At 41.8% G+C, this 21,163-nt stretch overlaps 1 protein-coding gene across 6 annotated transcripts in view; it reads right to left on the reverse strand.

The window, feature by feature from the left end:
• Positions 1-1,563: 1,563 nt before the first annotated feature.
• Positions 1,564-21,163, reverse strand: part of rasgrp3 (RAS guanyl releasing protein 3 (calcium and DAG-regulated)) — a 130,556-nt gene continuing 110,956 nt past the window's right edge. For 2 of the 6 annotated variants that reach the window (XM_052081054.1, XM_052081053.1), the window contains exons 2-17: positions 13,397-13,519; positions 11,196-11,295; positions 10,086-10,148; positions 9,192-9,323; positions 8,129-8,276; positions 7,373-7,546; positions 6,658-6,774; positions 6,271-6,549; positions 6,048-6,128; positions 5,304-5,417; positions 5,090-5,205; positions 4,867-5,014; positions 4,598-4,634; positions 3,784-3,933; positions 3,315-3,700; positions 1,564-2,165 (exon numbers count right to left, since the gene is read on the reverse strand). In XM_052081054.1, coding sequence (XP_051937014.1) covers positions 2,157-2,165; positions 3,315-3,700; positions 3,784-3,933; positions 4,598-4,634; positions 4,867-5,014; positions 5,090-5,205; positions 5,304-5,417; positions 6,048-6,128; positions 6,271-6,549; positions 6,658-6,774; positions 7,373-7,546; positions 8,129-8,276; positions 9,192-9,323; positions 10,086-10,148; positions 11,196-11,295; positions 13,397-13,466 — 2,124 coding nt within the window. In that variant the 5' untranslated portion in view covers positions 13,467-13,519 and the 3' untranslated portion in view covers positions 1,564-2,156. The other 4 variants (XM_052081055.1, XM_052081057.1, XM_052081056.1 and 1 more) reach the window with 4 other exon arrangements.

Consider the following 21,163-nt stretch of genomic DNA (forward strand, 5'->3'; position numbering starts at 1 on the left):
ATGGGGGTGTCCTTTTCAAATCGGCAGAAAAACATGTTTAGTTCATTAGCAAGACCCTTATTGTTCACTGTTTGGGGGGATGGCATTCTATAGTTAGTGATTGCTTTCAGGCCATTCCATACAGATGCAGAGTCGTTAGCAGAGAACTGGTTTTTCAGCCTCTCTGCATAGTTTCTCTTTGCGATGTTAATTTCCTTTGTCAATTGGTTTCAGGCATGTTTGTACAGTGCCCGATCTCCACTTCTAAATGCGGCCTCTTTCTCTTTCCTGAGTTGCCTGAGTTTGGGAGTAAACCATGGCTTGTTATTGTTGAAGGAGCGGAAGGACTTCGTTGGTACACACATGTCCTCACAGAAACTGATGTATGATGTTACAGTGTCTGTGTATTCATCCAGTGTGCCCGTTGAAGTTTCAAAGACGCCCCAATCAGTGCAGTCTAAGCATTCTTGTAGCGCTAGCTTTGCTTCATCTGTCCATTTTATCACAGTCTTAACAACCGGTTTAACACATTTGAGTTTCTGTCTGTATGTAGTGGATTAAATTGTGGTCAGAAAGACCAAATGCTGCACGGGCGACCGATCGGTATGCATTTTTGATTGTTGTATAGCAGTGGTCTAGAATGTTGCCTTCTCTGGTGAAACAGTCGATGTGCTGCTTATATCTGGGAAGTTCACGGTTAAGATGTGCTCTATTAAAATCGGCCAAAATGATCAGGAGTGACTCTGGGTATTTTAGTTCGAGTTTGTTTACTTGTTCGGCTAGCGTTTGTATCGCCGTGTTAGCGTTAGCTTGTGGCGCAATGTAAACACCGACTAGTAAAAAGGAGGTGAACTCACGTGGCGAGTAGAATGGCTTGCAGTTTAAAGACAGCGACTCCAGGTCCGGGCTGCAGTGTGCGTCGAGCTTCGTGACATCAGTGCACCATTCTTCGTTGATATAGAAGCAAATCCCACCACCTTTCGATTTCCCTGATAGCTCCGTGTCGCGGTCGGCTCGGAGAAGGCGGAAGCTGGGTAGATGTAGCGCGGAATCTGGGTGGCGGTCACTGAGCCAGGTTTCAGTGAAGCAGAGCGCAGCAGAACGTGCAAAGGTTTTGTTGGTCTTTGTGAGGAGAAGAAGTTCATCCATCTTGTTTGGCAGAGATCATAGATTAGCAAGATGGATCGATGGGAGCGGGGTTCGAAATCCGCGCTGCTGGAGCTTGACGAGCACGCCGGCTCGCTTCCCCCTCCTCCGGCGGCGTTTCCATGCTCCGTACAGCGCAGCCGCTCCGCTCGCGATTAGCTCCGAAAAACCTTGTGGATTTTCGTGTGCTGGTGAAAAAAGACCGAGCGTAGACTCCCCAATGCGCAGCAACTTTTCCCTCGTGTAAGTAAGCCGCTCAGGGTCGCCAAAAACAAACGAAAATGACAAAAACAGGGATAATACTAGGGAGCGTGTGACCGAGGCTGCCATACCTGTCGGCGCCTGTAAATGTTTATTGTTACCCCACTTGTATTCCTGTATTATATATGGGAGTGAGTGGGTATGTACTTCACCGTATGGATGTACTTCACACTTAAATAATGAAAGTAACACAATTTTGTTAGAGTTCATTGTACAGCAGAATCTTCCCTGATAAAATAGTCATTGAGCCCCTTTTATCTTGACATTCCCTTTATTTGTATTGTCATAATCCACATGCAAGTAAGGTGTTATCTCTTTCTAAATTGTCAACCAAAATTCACACCCGTTTCTGAGCTAGAATTAAGATTGCCACGATAAAGGAAATGGCCACTATTGGCCACACACTGTCTCGTAAAAACGTTTTGCTTTAAGCTGGCAATGCATATTCTGGAGCAAACTCGGAATGAAGTCTATCATCACCTCGTCCTGAGGCTTTAAGTGCAGTTTCCTGGGTAAAGCATAGAGGGACCACTTCCCTATCCACTGTGCTTTGAGATGTGTTCCACATCACGTTGCCCTGTTGTTGAGCAAAGGCATGAGCATGTTTCGCTGTCTTTGCCGGAGCCCAAAGAGTGACATGATGACACCCACTCAGTGAAATATTGACATCAAAGAGCCATGCACCTTCCCAGACAGAAGAACTTCTTGGTACCAGTCACGAGGGGTTTTCTGGACCCCCGAGACTGGCGGTTTCTACATTTTATACCAAGTCAGCTGTCCTGAAAGGAGAGAGAAGCAATACTGTATTTGGATCAACTTTGGCATATTCACTACAGCAATCCCTCGTTTATCGTGGTTAATGAAGACCAAAACCACCTGTGATAAATGAAAATCCGCGAAGTAGCGACCACTTAACATATACAGGTTAAAAAAAAATTATATATATACTGTACTAGCTGGTTTGCCGCCCTCCGGGCGGCTCATCAGCTAGTTCCTGCGGAAGGCTGGTAAGGTGGGCCTTCGGCCCACAAAAGTGTTGTTGCTTGGTTCAACTTTTTGTTCATCTTCATTGCTTATCGTGAAAATAAAGAGATGTTTAGCTCTACTAAATAACTAACAATTTCATTGCAATGCTTGTGGGTAGACAAAATTTTTTCGCTAAGATGCCCGCGCGATCGTAGTGAGCCACTGCCAGAGCGGCGCAGTGGTGGAGCGCAGTGGCGGCGCGCAGTGGCGGCGCGCAGCGGCGCGGTGAAGTAGGTACGTTTTGAAAAGGGACAGACGGAAGGACAGACCGCGTGCGGGACGACGCGCAATATATATATAGATAAATATATATATATAGAGAGAGAATTTTTTTTAAGTCTGCAAAAAGTCTGCAAACAGTCCCGGGAGAAGCTGCAAAACAACAGCAACATAGAGCAACATATACAGTACTGTACTCCATGTATATGGAATTTTTATTTCTATTTTTTTTTATGTTGAATGTTTGAAAAAAATCCACGATGCACCGAATCCGCAATAAACGAACCGCGAAATAGCGAGGGATCACTGTACATGCATATTTGTCAACTCGCAGACAAATCTTTTGGGAATTAGGCATACTCTGCCAACAATCAGAATGTTATTGTACTCTACACATAAATTAATTTTTAAAAATCCTTTACTATTCTTACAATGCAAAATGGGTTGCTTATGAAAACAAGACCGACCCTAATTCCGATAAATTTGAGACAAGTAAAACATCAATGAAAAAAGAATCGAATGATTTTCAATCTGTTTCAACATAAATTGAATACACTTTCAACTGAGCTTTGATATCATTTCAACAAGAACCCAACTTTACACAATAAATACATGTACACAGTATACTGTTTCAAAATGATGTTTCCCGTTCGCTGAAATACTTCCACCACCGCTAGTCTTACCTTGCCTCTGCGTGTGATCCTGCGATCTGTGATCTCCACGAGCTCTCCAAGGACAGCCGTCTTCTCCAGACTGGAACCGCTGCATTGTACCAAACCCGTCTGCCGTGGCCTCTTGTCCTCGTTTTCCCATGATGTGAAAGCTTTATTTTTACAAGTCTCTCTTTGAGTGCGGTACTTGGTTTTGGGGAAGGTGTGGGATCCGCTGTTTGCGGTCCCCCAACTGTGTTCTGGCCACAGAGGTTCAGTCTGAGTGGCTTGGCTGATAGTGGCCCTTTGCAGGCGGACCGAGATCCTCTGGGCTGAGCCAGTCATGAGGGTGATGCCTTTTGTATCCCGAATAGGGCGTGCTGCTGTCACACTGGGGAACTCAAACACCTCGTCCTTGTCTGAAGGAAAAGTAACGGATGGCCAGCGATGCGAAAGAAAATAGTATTTTGTATTTGGGTTCAACACAGAAAATATAACTGACCAGTACAGGTGTTTAGTGTTGGGCTGCTGGGCAACGAGCTGTGTGTCAGCCTGTCAGGGGTCACGCACCCAAAGGAACCAGAGCGCAGCAGCTTTCTGCAAGCTAAAACCAGGAGCTCCCGACATTGTTTATGGCAGTTGACACCACAGTCTGTGAAGTCAAAATTCAAATTCACGTCGATGAAGTCGATGAGCCACCACAGTTCTTTGACAAAAGTGGGTCTTTGTTAAAGGCAGTTGAAAACATACAGTATCATCATTGAAGAGATCAATACCAGGACAAGAACATTTTGTTCTAACTTTTATCCATCCATCCATGTCTGATCTGCTTATCCACACGAGGTTTGCGGGCATGCTGGAGCCTATCCCAGCCGTCTTTGGGCATTAATCACTATATTCTCAGGGAGGTATCCCACAACTCCATCTATCAATGCCTTCATTAGCTTCTCCACCCCAATCTAACTACCTTCCACTATTATGGCGCACCTGTAGAATGTTATGTGGTGGCACCTTTCTGGCCGCAAAGCCTGCCCTCTGTTTCTCAGGGAAAACTTACTCTCTTATCGTGCTGAAGGATTTGCCGGTTTCGGGATAGATTCATTGATGAACTGTCTGCCAGAGTGGTAAGACTGTTGGAACATACTCAACACTGACTAGAAATACCCATGACTTGGCAGCTACCGCTTCATATGACTATGATTATTTTCATTGGCCAGCAGTCCAGTGCGTATCCCACGTTTCTTCCCAAGTCCATTGGGATAGGATCCAATTTATCAATGAACCCCAACAAGATAACTTCTACAATAATGTCGTACCTTTACACTTGTAGCCCTGTTTGATGATCCCCCAGAGCTGCAAGGAGATGAGGAAAATAATAACCACGTAAGATTCATGGCGAATGCAGTGCACACATACAAACAACAGTTTGTCCTTCATGACTTGGCTTTCAAGCACAGAATCTCAACCAATGACATTGAGGAAACATCCAAACTGTTCAGCGCTGGAATTTTGCACGAACATTGCTCAGTACTAAAACCAAGGAGATGCATGCAGACTGGAGAGATGACACTGAAGATATACATACAAAGCCAGCACAGTGTTCGCAGAAGGTGGGTTTCAGATATGTCATTTCCTGAAAGTTATGCAGGAATCCTGGACCCATTTTACACTGGAGCAGCGGGTTTGCTCGAAGGAAGTACGCTATCATCTCGTCTTTACTGATCAGGCCATCTCTGTGACAGAAAAAAATGCAGAGTCTCTCACAATACAGATAGTTTTGTGGTCACTTTTAGGATCGCACTACTCACTGATCTTTGTCCAAAACGCAGAAGGAGTCCAGGAAGGGAAAGTTAGCAGCAATATTTTCAAAGTCTTCTTGAGAAATATAGCCATCGTGGTCAGGGTCGTAGTTCCTGAACACTGACTGCCGGAAGCCAAAAATGAAAGAACGTAATGCCACTAATATTCCATCCACTCTTTCCTTTATCTGTGAAAGTAAGAATAAAGATATTGAGTACTCACCTCAACCACTTTCCTGATATGTTTATTGACCACAGTGGGGTCTGGTTTGGTCATGACACCTGAAGCCCAGTCCAGTGGTACAAGCGGCTTGTTGGGAGTCGTGGGAGAGGTAGGCTGCAAGACGACATGAAGAACATTGATTCACAGCATATTTGGCTCTCATTAGAATACATGGAACCATTTTAGCCTGCAACCCACTGAGTGGTGGAAGTTGCAAGGGTAGCTCATGTTGATTTTTCATCTGGGTTTGTTCAAGGTTGCAAACGGTTGCAGAGATGTTCACCAACAGTTTTAATGGTCGCAGGCAATTTTTCTTGTCACAAAGATGAGGCAAATTTCTCACAAACCTTCGCCGCTTCGTTTGAAGAAGTTGCGCAGGTTTAAAAAAAAATATATATATATATATATATATTTTTTTTTTGATGAAGTCTTTTGTCCCCCCCCAATAGAAGAGAAAATATTTCGCGCCCCCTCATCTCTCTGCCCAACTATAAATAGTATAATTCGTCTATGAAATTTTTGTAGGCTCTCCTCTGGAGAGGAGCTAATACTTCTTCTGCACTCTGAAAAATAAGAGCGTCGCTGCCACCTACTGTAGTGGATGTGCAATTCAACTTTATTCTAATACAGAAAAAAAACCCACCAAAAAAAAACGTGAGTTCACACACGCCCGCATGACATTGCACCGCACCCTATTTGAAAAATGACTGCTTTAGACAAATGATACTTTAGAAGCAAACTTACCAGTGATTTAGCATTTCGCGGTTCCCGTAGCAATGACAAATCATAAATCTCATCTTCAGTGTAGTAAAGATCTAAAGAAAGCTGAAAAGGTTTTGTCTGATCAGCATTTTTAAAACCCAGAGCCACAGTAGATTTTTCTTTCCTCGAGTAATCAATATTAGTGATGAGATGATTTTGCTAACATACAGTACACATTTCCAACTCTTCTGTGTTGTTGCCTTACCGTGAGCAAGTAGATCAGGTCCATGTTGGGCTCCACTTGAGCTGCTGTGCTCTGCAATGACACCAGCTCGTTGAAAGTCATGTAGAGCTGCTGCATCTTCACTAGGTTCACCTTATTGCTGTCTTCCACCCAGTCAGGAAAGACCACATGCATGGCTATGAGATCCTTCAAGTGCACACCCAGGATGGGGATTTTAAAGCCTTGACAGTCACTGAAGGCCTTACGGTAGTAGGAGTAGTTATTGTTGGAAGAGACCAGTTCGGTCATTTCACGCCACATCTAGGATTGGGTTCAGAGAAGTTGGCACCATTTTTTTCCACTTTTGAGTTGTCTTCCAAAAGACATAGAAGGATACAAATACACACTGTCAGGTTTGAATTGACTTACCTTAACTACCTCTGCAGAGAGATAAGATTGTGTCTCCTTCAGACGAGAAATGGAGCTGTGGCTCAGCCCTCCCACCACCGCCATTAAAGTATTGAAGTTCTGCAGCTGCAGAAGTTTCTGATGGAACACCGTGATTTGTCAAAATTAGCATGTGCATATTCACAATTCAAACCAAGACTTCTTGAACAAATGACATTTACAAGTAATTTTGTGTCACACCAACACACCTTTCCGCGTAATATGGCACAAAATACGACACCCAAGTGAAAATAAAAACAGAGCACAAATCAACATTGTAAAAGACAATGGACTTTGTCTACAAATAACAAGCATCTTTGGTGAGTTGTCTTCCAGAAGCCCTACTTCGAAAATACACGCTGGTAGAATTGGGCCAGAAGAATGCCCCGGAATGCCTAATGATCTGCAGTGCTATCTATGAAATTCCCAAACACGTGAAATTTTCGTGCCCCGGCACGAAAATTATGATGCGTCAATTTTTACATCAAGTGCAGTCTAATTTCAGTGACCAAATTATCAGGTGCGTCGGGGCTGAGGCAGGTCCATGCGCCGGAATGCCTAGAGAGACACAAGACGGCCCCAAAGACGGTAGACTAGACTTGCGACGGCACCAAATGAAGTCACGCCCGTTTTTACACCGAGTGCATGGGTGCCTATCTACCAAATTAGAAAAGAAACATTTTCTGCGGTACCTTACCTGAGCCACATGGATGTATTTGGTGATAACCTCTGCCCTGGTTGGAGGTGTCAGCTTGCTTAACACCATAAGTTGGACCCACTGTGAAACTCCGTTGAACAAAGCAATGGAGCGTTCCAGTGTTGGATTGTCCACCAAGCAACCATGGATCACATAGCTCTTGTAATCAGGGAACTGGAGACAGAATAAAAGTCCAGGGAATGAAATAAAAGGTCATTTAAAATGTTCCCCCATCAAATAGGAATGGTGGTCAACGTCATGTTGCTTTTAGAGGACGGTACGGTGGAACTTACAAAGTCAAAAGCCCCGAATGTCATGCAAAGGGGAATCGCACCAAAACTGCTTGCTACCAACTGGCTTGCGTGATGTCATGCGGGACTTCAGCAGACCTCGTCGGACCTTTAGCTCATTAAGCATCTATTTAAAACCATTAATAACATAAGTGTTGCCTTCAGATATTGTTGGGTGTTTTTTCCCCCGCAACGTCCTCATGATTGTAAACGGCCAAGATTCAGTGTGTAGTGTGAGTCTTCCCACCCTCAAGAAGCCCGGTCTCCACCCAGAAACCCTCCACACCAACCACCACCCTTTCTTTCCTCAGCAAGAACACTTGCCGACCATCTTCGGAGACCTCGAGTATTTCTGAGGCTGAGCTCGCTTATCTTTTGTTCCTTTTCATCTCATGGTACCATAAGACAGATCGTGGGGGAAACAGAAGAGCAAACGAGAGAAGGAAAAAAAAAACAATGCACTGACCGATATCCTCCTGATGGATTTAAATTCCAAAAAGGTCAGATGTTCCGCCAGCTCCATGGGTTCAAGGTGGTCAAACAACAGCGAAGCTTTGCCTTTCTTCGCCTGCTTTTTACGCTGCGTCAACTTACGCATCCAGTCATACGAAGGACTGCAAGAACCATTTATGTGTGTGAGCATGTGAGAGAGACAGTAAATTGTAAAGACTCAAAGATTCACATGTCAATCATGCTTATTTTTGTGAATGTACACCACTGAATATACAACCACCATTAAAAAGAGTCAACAAAATATACATATATAAGCAGTGATAACATTTTGGATGCTCTTTTTGGATTTATCGTTGACCTACAATTGCATTCTCAATTCAATGTGGATTATTCTTCCAAAAATGTGACGCCAAAGAAGTTTGTGAACATTGTTATAAGTTACATTCATGGCCAGACGTATTTGGACAATGATTTTTGAAAGGCATGCTGAACGGCATTGGTGTCAAGCCACTGAGTACTTTTCAAGTTATTTGTGTTTGAAAAAGTTTCATTTTGTCGCTTCGGTAGAATGTTTCTGCTGTCCGAACGGTCTGCACTGTCAGTTTTACAGCATATGTCTTGATGCAAGCATGGAATGTAGGTCCTTGCGCTTCAAAATCTATCCGGGCTCCCCTTTTCGTAGCCACACCGTCATCTTCAGCAAGCCCATTCATTTATTTACTAGCCAAGTCATCACATCATTTTGCCATCATGGATGACGTAGGATCCATGACCAGCCACTTCAGTGACTCAAGATTATTTGAAGAGAAATACCAAGAGGGTGAAGATTATTCTTCAATAGCTAAACCTGACCTCAAAACAATGGAGCATGTTTTTCAGTGAGTGAAGACAAGCAGCATCTTAAGACGATTGGAGTGAAGAGATAAATTCACATAGAGGGAAGCTCATTCCCTTCTTGATTGATTGTTTGATGGATTGATTGAGTCGATTTATTTGATCATCTTCAGTCAAAGAAAAATGGTCAATAGAGAATTTTATAGGAAAACAAAGCAGGCTGAAAAGGTGTCATTTCTTACATAGTGGAGATGTCAATCAATTTGAAATGCTCCTCGCAGCTGAGCCTTTCAGCGACTTCTCTGAACTCCTCTGTTATTCGAATCAGACCCAAGTCCAGGTTGAACTCTGCAGGGAATGTTCCTATCCAGTACCTGGACACAAAATTAAGCACTTAACATTTGCGTAGCAACAAGCAACAACTATGATGTAATATGAGTGTTAGGTTGATTGTGTTTAGTTCTCACATATTTGCATACGATTAAAAATAAATTGATTATGCTTGCAATCAAGAACGCTTATGCTTTCAATCAAAACATACTGCTTTTAATAAAGATATGCTCACATTTATAAGATAACAATGCTTAGTGCACCGGGTGGCAGTTGAGGGACGCAACCACCTTTCCGAGAAAGTGGTTGGAAGGAGATAAGTATTAAGACAAAACAAGAGCAAGGTCGGACGTGTACGGCGCTGTCAACACCAGCTGCAACTTGGTGTTTTTGTAATGATTGCACACATGTACGTATTTTTCACTCACATACACAGACATAGTCAAACAAGTTCAGTTTGTCTTCAACAGCCCTCGTCCTTTGGCCTGGACACACCCATGTATTCGATTCCCAATAAATGAGAGGGCGAGCGGGGAGATCCTTGGGTGATGTGCAGAGAACTGAAAGCTAACGCTTCTCCTCCTTCCCCCCCTGGTAACAGAATTGAGTCTCCTGTATCCTCCTTTTTCATTTCTCAATGTCTAATTGATAAACCTGACAATGAGACATCTGTACATCTGTGACCTCCTTGTGATGATTCATGAAATGGAAGAGAGAATGAAAAAAACGTTTGACCAGAAATGCACTGGATTGAAGGTTTAAGAGAAAAAGTGAAGCGACGTGTGATGGCCGTGTTCTGGCCTTACCTCATTAAGTAACAAATCTTCAGTCTTGTTTTATGGCAGTCATCATTGTTGCAATCACGGTACGTAGAATTTAGTTAAGGACCATATTGGATTGAAAAATAAATAAACAGTACCAAACAGCGAAAAGGTGAAAACATCCATGTCAACGTGTTTGTTTGTGTTTTGTTTTCAGCTCCACCTGGAGTGGAGGGCGTCCCCCCCAGTGGCGCACATGTGAAACATTGCAATCATTATCTGTGGGCTTCTTCAGGACTACCATGCCAGCAACCCAATGTCGGATTATTCGCTTTCCTCACGACTCTCACACCAAATGAAATTCTCAAGACGCTCATGATTTCGTTTCTCCGTTCTTGTTCTTGTTATAGTTTGTTCCTGTTGTCAGTAATATTTCGTATTTTATTAAAAGTATTATTTTGTGTTTCCTCGCGATTGGATTTTCTGATCATTTTGACAAGAGATTTACATTGTTTCGTTATTCCTTGCCGTTTGCAAGTGCTTTTTGCTATTCACGGATATCAAGGCTCCAACTACCAGCGATCTCAATTGTACTTTGTTGGTCATGCGCCTATTTGTAAATACACCTTTTGATCATAGAATCTTATCCTTATCTACGTTTTTGGGATCCACTCCTATCCAGATTGTTGTGGATCATGGATCATAATAATTCATGACTAAGTTTCATCTTTTTTTTCTCCAAATCTATTAGAGACCAATAACATGAACAATGCAACTCAAGAAATGTAGCTGTATTTTTGTTATACTGTATTTCAGATCAATACATGAAATGGGCATTAAATACCCTAAATACAATCAAAAATGTCATTTGAAACCGGCATTCAAGACAGCACAAAGCCACTGGGACAAAGGAGACAAAACTGGAACTCTGTTGGCAAATCATTTCAGTCCTATGTCAGCTATTGCTTTACCGTTAGTAGGGCTACATTCAGCACAGGATGTCTTGAATCAGAAACATTTTCCCCACATCCGACAGCTTCGGTCCTCAAACAGGCTTACGATCCACAACACAGAGCCCAAAACACGGTCATTAATTTTCACCAGCAAGTATAAGATATCAGCGATTCTATATTTTACATAAATTATGAAGGATATATCATCAGCAGTTTTCCAGCCAGTTCGGAAGATGAAACATACCAGCGATGCATCAGCAGGAGCATGCGAGGTAAGTTGGTCTGCAGCACTCCGTTGTCATCTGTCAACAAAAGTGACCAATAGAAACGATGAGTGGTTGGATTGCTTCAAGATGCTTGCATTGCCCATGAAAAATTGTCTCAGCCGACAAACCACAATCAGGGGACATGAATATTTGCATGTACAGTATTCTTCTCACAGGTGAGACTTCATCTTGTACAGGTTTAACCTGTGCGTTCTTAACATTAGCTAATACAATGTTGGGCTAGTGGTTGTGTTTTGTTTCTTCTGCTTGCGATTAAGCAGTGCTTCTTAATTATTTTCTGTTGCGCCACTGCCAGCGAGAAGAAAACAATCCCCCACCCCCCGCCGTTGTTATAAGTAGTGTACTTATTAAGTACACCTCTGCATTACATTGTATCCTTATTAACATTAACTCTTTCATTCCACAAGATGTACTTGTATGCCTTTTTAACATTAGGCCCCGCCTACCAAGGCCGTACTTGTATGTCTAAGTCTTTTTTTTTTGCGTTATAGAGAGGAGGAGGGTCTGATGCAATCTGTGAATGAGAATACGCCGTTTGCATTGTAAATCATGTAAAAAAAAAGGTGCATCACATGCTTGAAATGCATGCTTTTACAAAAAGCTCTTTCTCAGTTTTTTTGCACAGGAATCGCCATTTTCATGAAACTTAGCCATTTTGTAATGCCGATTGCTCAAGAATGGGAAAAGATAAAGATTTGTTTTTCTTCTGAAAGAAGAGAGTCCAAAATTTGGTAGGCTCCATGTTCATATAGCATTAGAACCAAATATTCTATGGGCCTTGCAAGATCAGTCAAAAGCCAGCAAAACGCTGAGATTGAGGGGGTTGTTACTCCAGTGAAAATGGTGGGATTGAATGAGTTAAGAAAAGAAAAAAGAAAAATATAGTTCAACTTAGATCAAAGACTAATTTTATCAACAGTTTTTTAGTCTGTAACAGAAAATATTTTAAGTGCATGAAATCCATGCTTAAACCGTAAACAATTTGGACTAACTTATTGCACCATTTCATTCTGAAAACTAAAATGAAATAAAAGAACCAAAAAAAATCTAATTCAGTTCAGCAACATGAACTCGGGAGCACAATCTAGTACACACTTTAGTCTACAAAACAAAAATGAATAAAACAATTTGTGCTGATTTTTTTTTAACATCAAAATGAGGAAGTCAGGATTGCTGGCTACAATCAGCGTGTTTTGCTGTGCACAGCTTCTTCAGCGGCTTATCACCATGATTGAGGTGTAATGTCTTTAAGTGGCACTTCGATTTATTTGGCTTTGTGCTGTCCGCAGCCACTCAACACACCTCGTCCGTCTTCCACTGCAGGCACAGTGAAGGCAAGTACTACATAAGATTCGTTATATTTTCTTGTCTTAGCTTTCAGGTGACTTTCTTTTGTCTCATTCACTTTGTCTCTCTCTGCCTTTCTTTTCATCCCCGTGAAAAAGAAATGTACATGTGGTCTCCGGAGGGTTTGTTGACTGTACCATCGAGCTAATACTCCCTGTGCACTCTCTGACAATACGGGGCTCCACTGCCAACTACTGTAGTGAATGTGCAATTACACTTTATTCCCGTACAGCAAAAAAAAAAATGTCTTCCCCAGAGTCACACACATCCTCCCTGGCATCGAAACCACGCCCCCCTGGGGGATCGCGCCCTATTATTTAAGAAGGACTGTAGAATGCGTGCTCCCATATTGACACAAAATACATAGTGGAACTGTGGGAACTTCGTCCAATGCATCCAGTATAGTATAGTTTATGACAAGCCAGTTGAATACTCACATTCATACCTAAGACCACTACGGTATGTGCTAGCTAGACTAACATGTTTTGTAAATTTTATTTTGCATTTAATTCATCCAATTATGTTTTTTTCCTTTGCTGACTTGATTTTGAATACTGTAATGAATGAGATTCCAACATTGACATCCCTTTAATACACAAAAAAATACTTGACAAATATGAATAGCAGTAGTGTAAAAATGTTTTTCAGTTGGTCTGAAATGAATATTTGCTAGTGTCTTTGAATATATTTTTCAGATTTGAGTATAATTGTGCGCAACACTCACCAAATGCATGGATACATTCCTTTATGAGAGCATCGCAACACTCACCAAATGCATGGATACATTCCTTTATGAGAGCATCAAGAGTAGCTGCCTTTCCCAGTGTTGATGATCCCATGGTGATGAGTCGGAGGAAGATGGCTTCACTTTTCTGCACCAGTCAAAGTAATCCTGAGAGCAGGAGAAAGACACACTTAACAGAAACAGAAGATATGCTTCTCTCATTATCTGTTATCAACAACAGCAGTAATTTTCCATCCATCCATTTTCCGATCCATTTCTCCTCACAAGGGTCGCGGCGGAGGCTGGAGCCTAACCCAGCCGACAAAAAAATGACTGTCATTGTGGATTACATATGACAATTTGAAATTTTGGTTCAGACTTTAGAAAGCATCATGGAACTTGACATGCTTAATTTGCATACCTGTCAACTTTTCGGAGCGCCAACCAAAGCATTTTATATGTCAAAATAACGGCAGAAAAAAAACCCACGAAATTTTCAATGATATTTATTGTAGATCTCCATAATAAAATGTTAATGTCTAATCATCATTCTACTTAGTGGCATTGCAGTACAGAGTTGCATTCCTGCGTTACTTTTTTCAACAATTCAAATCATTTGAAGATGGTGAAAAAAAAACCTCAGAATTTTCAGAATTCGTATGATTTGTGTGAACATGCCAGAACTGGAATTGTGAACCCCTCTGCACTGTGGGGTCGACGCGCTAACCATTGGACCACTGGGCCGCCCAGCAGTCATTTTGTTTGCACAAATTCATAAAAAGCTGAGCATTAGATTTGTGCGTTGGAAGAGGCAACAACCATACAGTTAAGATCATCTTAACTGTATGGTTAAGATCTTAATAAGATGAAATCCGTTCACGAGCAATAACATATTGTCAATATAACAATTAAATCTAGGCACCAAGTGTGATATACAGTGATCCCTCGCTATTTCGCGGTTCGTTTATCGCGGCTTCAGTGCAGTACGGATTTTTTGAAAAATATAAAAAATGTCTATATATACATGGAGTACAGTACTGTATATATTGCGCTCAGTGACTCAGTGTTGTTTTGCAGCTTCTCGCGGACCGTTTGCTGACTTTTTGCGGACTTAAAAAAAATTAATTTTTTTAACCTGTATATGTTAACGGGTCGCTACTTCGCGGATTTTTGTTTATTGCGGGTGCTTTCGGTCCCCATTAACCGCGATAAATGAGGGATTACTGTGCAGTATATTTGAGGCACTCCTCTGAAAACGACTCGTACCTCCACAGAGCAAAGAAAGTCAACCAAAACAACAACGGTGGAGACGGACAGATAAACAGTCATCTGTAACCACACACATTTACATATTTATGCATAGCGTAAATTGACAATTTTAAATCTAAAAATGGATCCATAGTGGCATGGTAGCTGATTGCGTAGCATATAAACATCACATGTATTAGGTTGAACATAACATTCAACTCTGGGCTACAACCTGCCCAAGTGGAAGTGCCTACCCCCCGCCCCCCTGTGATTGTGTGGGTTTTCTCCAGGTGTTCCCGCTTCCTCACACATTCCAACAAGCATGTTAGGATTATCTCAGTTGTCCATTGTGAGAATGTGCGTGTAAATATTTGTGTATACGTGTTCTGTGATTGCGGGAGATCAGCCTATGGTGCACCCCGCCTCTCACCTGGGGTCAGGCGGGATATGCTGTAGTTTACCTGCGACCTGAGTGAGGACAAGTGGTGACGATAATAGAAGGATGGAAATTGATTTGTGTCAGGCAGCAGCAGCAGCAGCAGCAGCGTTGAACAAAATGTCTCAGTTGCGATAGGTTTACTTGAACAAAGCTCTTTTCATTGCAAGCACACGAGTGGCTCCACTCCACTTTATAGTGATTGTGTTTGTCTCTGTGTTCACAAGTCAGGGGGGGGGAAGTTAAAATGCAGTCAACAGAATTGAGTGGAAGGTCTGATCACAATAGTCACATCAGCCTTGCAAGTATCATCTGGTTATTGCGACATCGATGGCAATATCAAATGACTACGTTTGAAAGCGGATGAATTCAAATGAATGTACACTGAAGGTCACAATTTTTTTTTAACTTTGACTGAAAGATGAACATCATTCTTCTCGCTGCTTTTATGGCTTGACTCTGCACGTCACAGTCAGCTGTGCCCTTTAGCATGACTTGTTATTTGCTGCTTTACAATGAAGTGACTGTGTCCCTGCCTCTGGTTAGCAGAGGCATCATTGCATATGCTTTTGCGTTGCTCAGCTTCTAAGTACTGTACACTCTCACGGATGCACATCCAGGCAGTATTGATGGAACTGTAAAGGGACACGGAGCAGTTTGAGCCCTGACACAAATAGACATCTATTTAAAGCAACAATATTGATTCGTTTCTATTTAAAATAATTGCTTCGACTTCACCGCGATGGTCCCCTGGCTCGCAATGAAAATGAGAAGAGTGGCTTTGTGATTGCCATGGTAACCCTGGTTTGGGGATTTTAACCGTCCATAAAATATCTCACGCTCAGTTTACACACGTTTCTCTTTTGTGTACAGCGCTTATACAAACTTTTACACATACTTCGATGTTTTTCCAACAGGTACAAGGACTGAAAACGATCATTAAATGACTTTTGCTTCAAACCATGTGTCTGTCGACCGCTGAGCATGGTGCATCTTTACGATTGTCAAATTGTACAGCAGTCAACACAGTGCCTTGAAATGAGATTTCATTTTACAAACACACCCGAATGGTAACCTCGGAGTAATATATCTCTACCGCTATATTAGATGACTTAATAAACATGAACAGCTCTATGTGACCAGCAATGAATTTTGGAAACAGGAAACGAGTTCACAATCCTGCAAACTTGACACAAACTACAAACTTTGGAAACAAATTCGAGCATATAAAAGATCTTACCCACTGAAAAGCAGAGTGAGAGAAAACCATCCGGACCACTGAAACAACTGATGTTAGATAAAAGCTAGAGAAGAGCCGATTAGAGAAGCGCACGCTACGATACGACCCCCTCCTCCTTCTCTTTCCTCCTCTTGTTCGTAAACACAGCGAACCTAAACAAGAGGACCTCTGCCATGTGACCACATGAACACACGAAACACACGCGCCCTTAAATGATAGCGCGCACGCTATAAAAATATAAAAACACATATATTTATAAAAGGTAGTTTGCAGTCCCCCAGCACTCCAAAAATGTGTTGTCCCATTTGGTAAAATTGCCAGCACGATTTGACAGTGATAGACGAGTAAAATAATGTGTGAAAACTAATAAAAAATCAGCCCGATCTTGTGCCTTTTATTTTATTTGCAAAAAAACCACTGTGCTTAAAAAAAAAAAGAAGTCACAGACAGAAGGTATGTCAATCATTTGCAAGGTGTGACCACCCAAAGTGGTCACGCCTTCATGGCCACATGGTAACAACCTTGGGCTCCAAGGGGTTTGCTGAAACTACAGTGAAATATCAACTTCGGGGGGGGGGGGGGGGGGGTGTATAACCATCACACCAGCAAACCTGGCAAATATATTTACATGTTTGCAGCTGTTAAATGGAAGCAAAATAGCAATAGTGTTTAGCATTAGCCAAAGTATTTAGCACAATGACCTCGCAGCTGATTACGCTGCTCAAACAATTTTGTTTCTGTCAGAAGAGTTTTGCCACAAAAGTGAAAGTGGTTGAGGGACACATATCTAGTAAGGGTGTGGAAAATAATCGATATTAATCGATACATCGATGCGCACGTCCGCGATCCGAGTGCATCGGCTCATTCACAGGGTACGACGCGATTGACGGGTGAAATCGCGATTCATCACGATGCATTGATGGGTATCGGTAAAATCCGATTCAATCGCGGTTTTATTCATGTTAAACGTCACATATCTGCCCTTTCCTAGGTGCAATGAATGCACCATCATTGCTTTGCGTTTGGTGTTGAATACGGACGGTAGCCGTGCGTCACATACAGTCCAGTACACAACGAGCGAAACATTATGGAAGTTAGCGCACGCAGCAGCAAAGAAACTACTATATTTAATGCAGCCGCAACATTCAAATCTTATGTTTGGAAATACTACGGCTTCGAAAAGAAAGACGGAAAGCTTAATAAAACCTCCGTAATTTGCAAGGAATGTCGCACTAAGAAGCCATACAACGGCAGCACCACAAATATGCAGACCCACTTAAACCGATGGCACCAGATCACCGACAAGTTTCCCTCCCGCTTCCCCGCCCAGTTCCTCGTCGGACACCGGAGAAACTCTTGGTAAACCAGGTCAGGATCAGAAAAAAAATTGCCTCTTATTTTGGGAGTCCCCTTGCGACTCACTGTGACCGCGCAATGGCTATAACTAAGGCCACTGCTTATTTCATATGCAAAGACCTCCAGCCTTAGCGTGGTGGACAACGAGGGTTTCAGACAGATCGTGCACGTTTTGGAACCCAGGTATAAAATACCAGACAGGTCTGTGTTCACTTACAAACATATTCCCGATGTGTACAACAAAGTGAGAAGTGAGATTACTGTGTCGCTGAACAGTGCGCAAAGAGTTGCACTTACAGTGGATGGGTGGACATCTTGCGCTAGAGATTCATATATATATTATATATATGAATATTTCATATAAGACACTCAGTGAGAGTCTGTTTGTGTTTACACTATAGCAACAGCTGTGAGTCTCAGGTGCCAAATTGTTTCCATTTTCTTTGCACAAAACCCAATTGTGAAAGGGCTTAAATAAGTTGTTTTACAAGTTCTACTCTTTATAAGGAATAAAGTGGTATCCTTTTTGTAATACCATACTGAATTCCATCTTTTTAAAAGCTTTTTTTCTTTGCTTATTTGCATCATGTTTAATTGCACAATATCACAACAAATTGCATTGTATCGTATCGGATCGCATTGATTTGAACTTAATGTGTATCGAATCGTATCGCATCGTGACGACGGTGAAACGTATCGCATCGTATCGCCAGAAAATTCAATGTATCGTTTAAGTATCGCATCGCTGGCAGTGGATCGTGATGTGTATCGAATCGTCCTCAGTGCTGAGATTCACATCCCTAATATCTAGTGGAAACCTTTGTCGACCCACTGGAATGCTGTAGTTGTCAATCAAGCGATGCCCCTCCCCTTCGCTAATGTTTGAGAATGAAGCAGCCATGACCTGTTAAAAACCCCTGTGATCAAACTCCGGCGACTAAAGTGAGGCGGAACGCTCATCCCCCGTTTGATCTGAACATAGCCTAAGCCTCAAGGATCAACTGTCAGAAGTTATCCAAGTTAACACACAACATTCATCATAATTGCACTTAATTGAACGGTGTTTGTTTTTTCTTCTTTCTTCTGTCTACCCACATTCTTGCTGCTGGAGGCTGTAAATTTCCCCAGTGTGGGACAAATAAAGGATATCTTATATCTTAAATTGCTTTGGCCCAAGCACAAAAAGAGCGAATAGGTGAGTTGTCAACAAATAGCACCCCCCCACCCCCCCAAAATCCACAAAAACAAGACTTCACAAATTTCAAACCAGGAATCTCAATAATTTTGTGTTTCTTCCAGAACCAAACAATTTAAATGTTGCCCTCATGGCAGAAAACGAAGCCACACTCAACAGCCTTTGAAATCAGCAAATTAGATCTCAACAGACCACTGTAAAACCAGAGCGTGGTTGCGAGGGCATATGATAAGCCGAGTGTGCTGAGTCTAGTGCTGCAGGCGAACTTGGGATCAGACACCTGGAAAAACATCTTCAACAGATAGTCTAAGTGAGTACCGGGTACATAAAATAAATGCCCCCCCTCAACAGGCTGGTAAATAGCCAGAAGTGAGCAAACTACGGCCCGCAGGCCGAATCCGGCCCGTTGGTCTTTTTAATCCGGCCCGCCAAAGGTTGGTCCACAATTAAGGTTCGATGTGAATGATTGCATTCATTTCAATTGGACTTGTAATGACCGGCATTTCACCGCAAGGTGGCGCATTGACTTGAAGTTGCAGAACACGGGGGGGGGGGGGGATCTTTTCGACCACCTCGGACCTCTGTATCGCTCTACTTCTACTGGTCTGATCACAACCCATCTGCAGCAATGCACAGGCTAAAATAGGTCATCAAGTATACTGTTGTCATTTAAAAAAAAGTATATTAATACAGTACTTTCATTTTGTTCTGTTAATGTTTGATATGGATGATGTTTGATATGGACTGTCAACAAATGCAGTCAATGCGGCCCCCGAGTCAAAAAGTTTGCCCACCCCTGAGTTAGCCTCTACCTCTAATGCAATCACTGCTATTAAAAAAAGCACAAAGTTATATCACCAAAATATAATAATTTACTCTTGACTTTATTGATGTGGTTCATTATTTCCAGTGAGCTACTCAACTGTCACTGATGTTGCATCAGTGATGCCTCAAAGTGGCACAAATAGATCCCTCCTTTCATTTGTCCATCAGAAAGATGATATCAGTCTATGATTGTGGCAAGTTAAGCTACTGCACATCCACGCCAATGGCACAAAGTCAGCAAAGGCCCAATTATCGAATGTGAGACTGTGGTGTGGGGTGTGTAAGAGATGCTCTTTTTTTCATCTGTGTATTTTCCAGGAGTCTGGTTGCTTTGTGCCACCTTGCTACCGCACAGGTCAGTCTTAGGACTCGGGCAAGTTTGGGAGAGGAGTGTCGAGATTGTAAATTGAAAATATTGTTTTGTGTGTGGTGTGTGCAAACTGTCTTGAGTAAACTGAAGATGGTGGCCAATGTGTCCTTTTTGAATAACAGGACATTTCTCATATGCTGATGTTTCCTTGCAACATTGTATTGCCGATTTTACAATGAGACAGGGCTGTGGTCAAGCTCACCTTTATCGAGTCCAAATCAAGGGTTTGTTGTCCCTAATTCCTTACAATTAACCAATCAGATGGCGATTTGGATAATCTGATCAACTTGATTTCAAGCTTCTTTTGAAGGCGTCTTGATTGAATCTGTAACAATATTTTGAGAGTCCGTCCGAGACACTTCAGAGTCAAATGCCAAGGAGTCTGAGTCAAGTCAGAGACAAAAACAAAAAAAAAACAAAATACACTTTTCCAATGTACTTATCTTCACAAGGGTCGCGGGGGTGCTGGAGCTTATCCCAGTCATCTTCGGGCAGTAGGCGAGGGATACCCTGAACTGGTTGACAGCCAATCACAGGGCACACATAGACGAACAACCATTCATTCACACCTAGGAACAATTTTGAGGGTTCAATCAGCCTGCCATGCATGTTTTTGGAATGTGGGAGGAAACCGGAGGAGCCGGAGAAAACTCACTCAGGCACGGGGCAAACAGGCAAAACCCACACATATATATATATATATATATATATATATATATATATATACATATATATATATATATACACATATATATATATATATATATATATATATATATATATATATACATATATATATATACATATATATATATATATATATATATATATATATACATATATATTAGAGCTGTCAAACGATTAAAATATTTAATCTAATTAAAAATTCAACTGTCATAATTAACTCAAATGAACAAAAAAATTAATCCTGATTACTCACACATTTTTTATCGTTTCTGAATTTCCTTTTACATTTTTTGTCCTATTTTTCCCCATTTTAATGCTCTCATCAACTTGGAATCATGAATCAGTTTTCTATGTACCAAATGCAAATATTTACTGAAATAACAATTTCAATTTTCAATATTACATGAACATTTTTCACTTGGAGCAGTTGTTCACACATAATCTCTCACACAATA

This window comes from Hippocampus zosterae, chromosome 11 (assembly GCF_025434085.1).
Source record: "Hippocampus zosterae strain Florida chromosome 11, ASM2543408v3, whole genome shotgun sequence".
Lineage (NCBI taxonomy): Eukaryota > Metazoa > Chordata > Actinopteri > Syngnathiformes > Syngnathidae > Hippocampus > Hippocampus zosterae.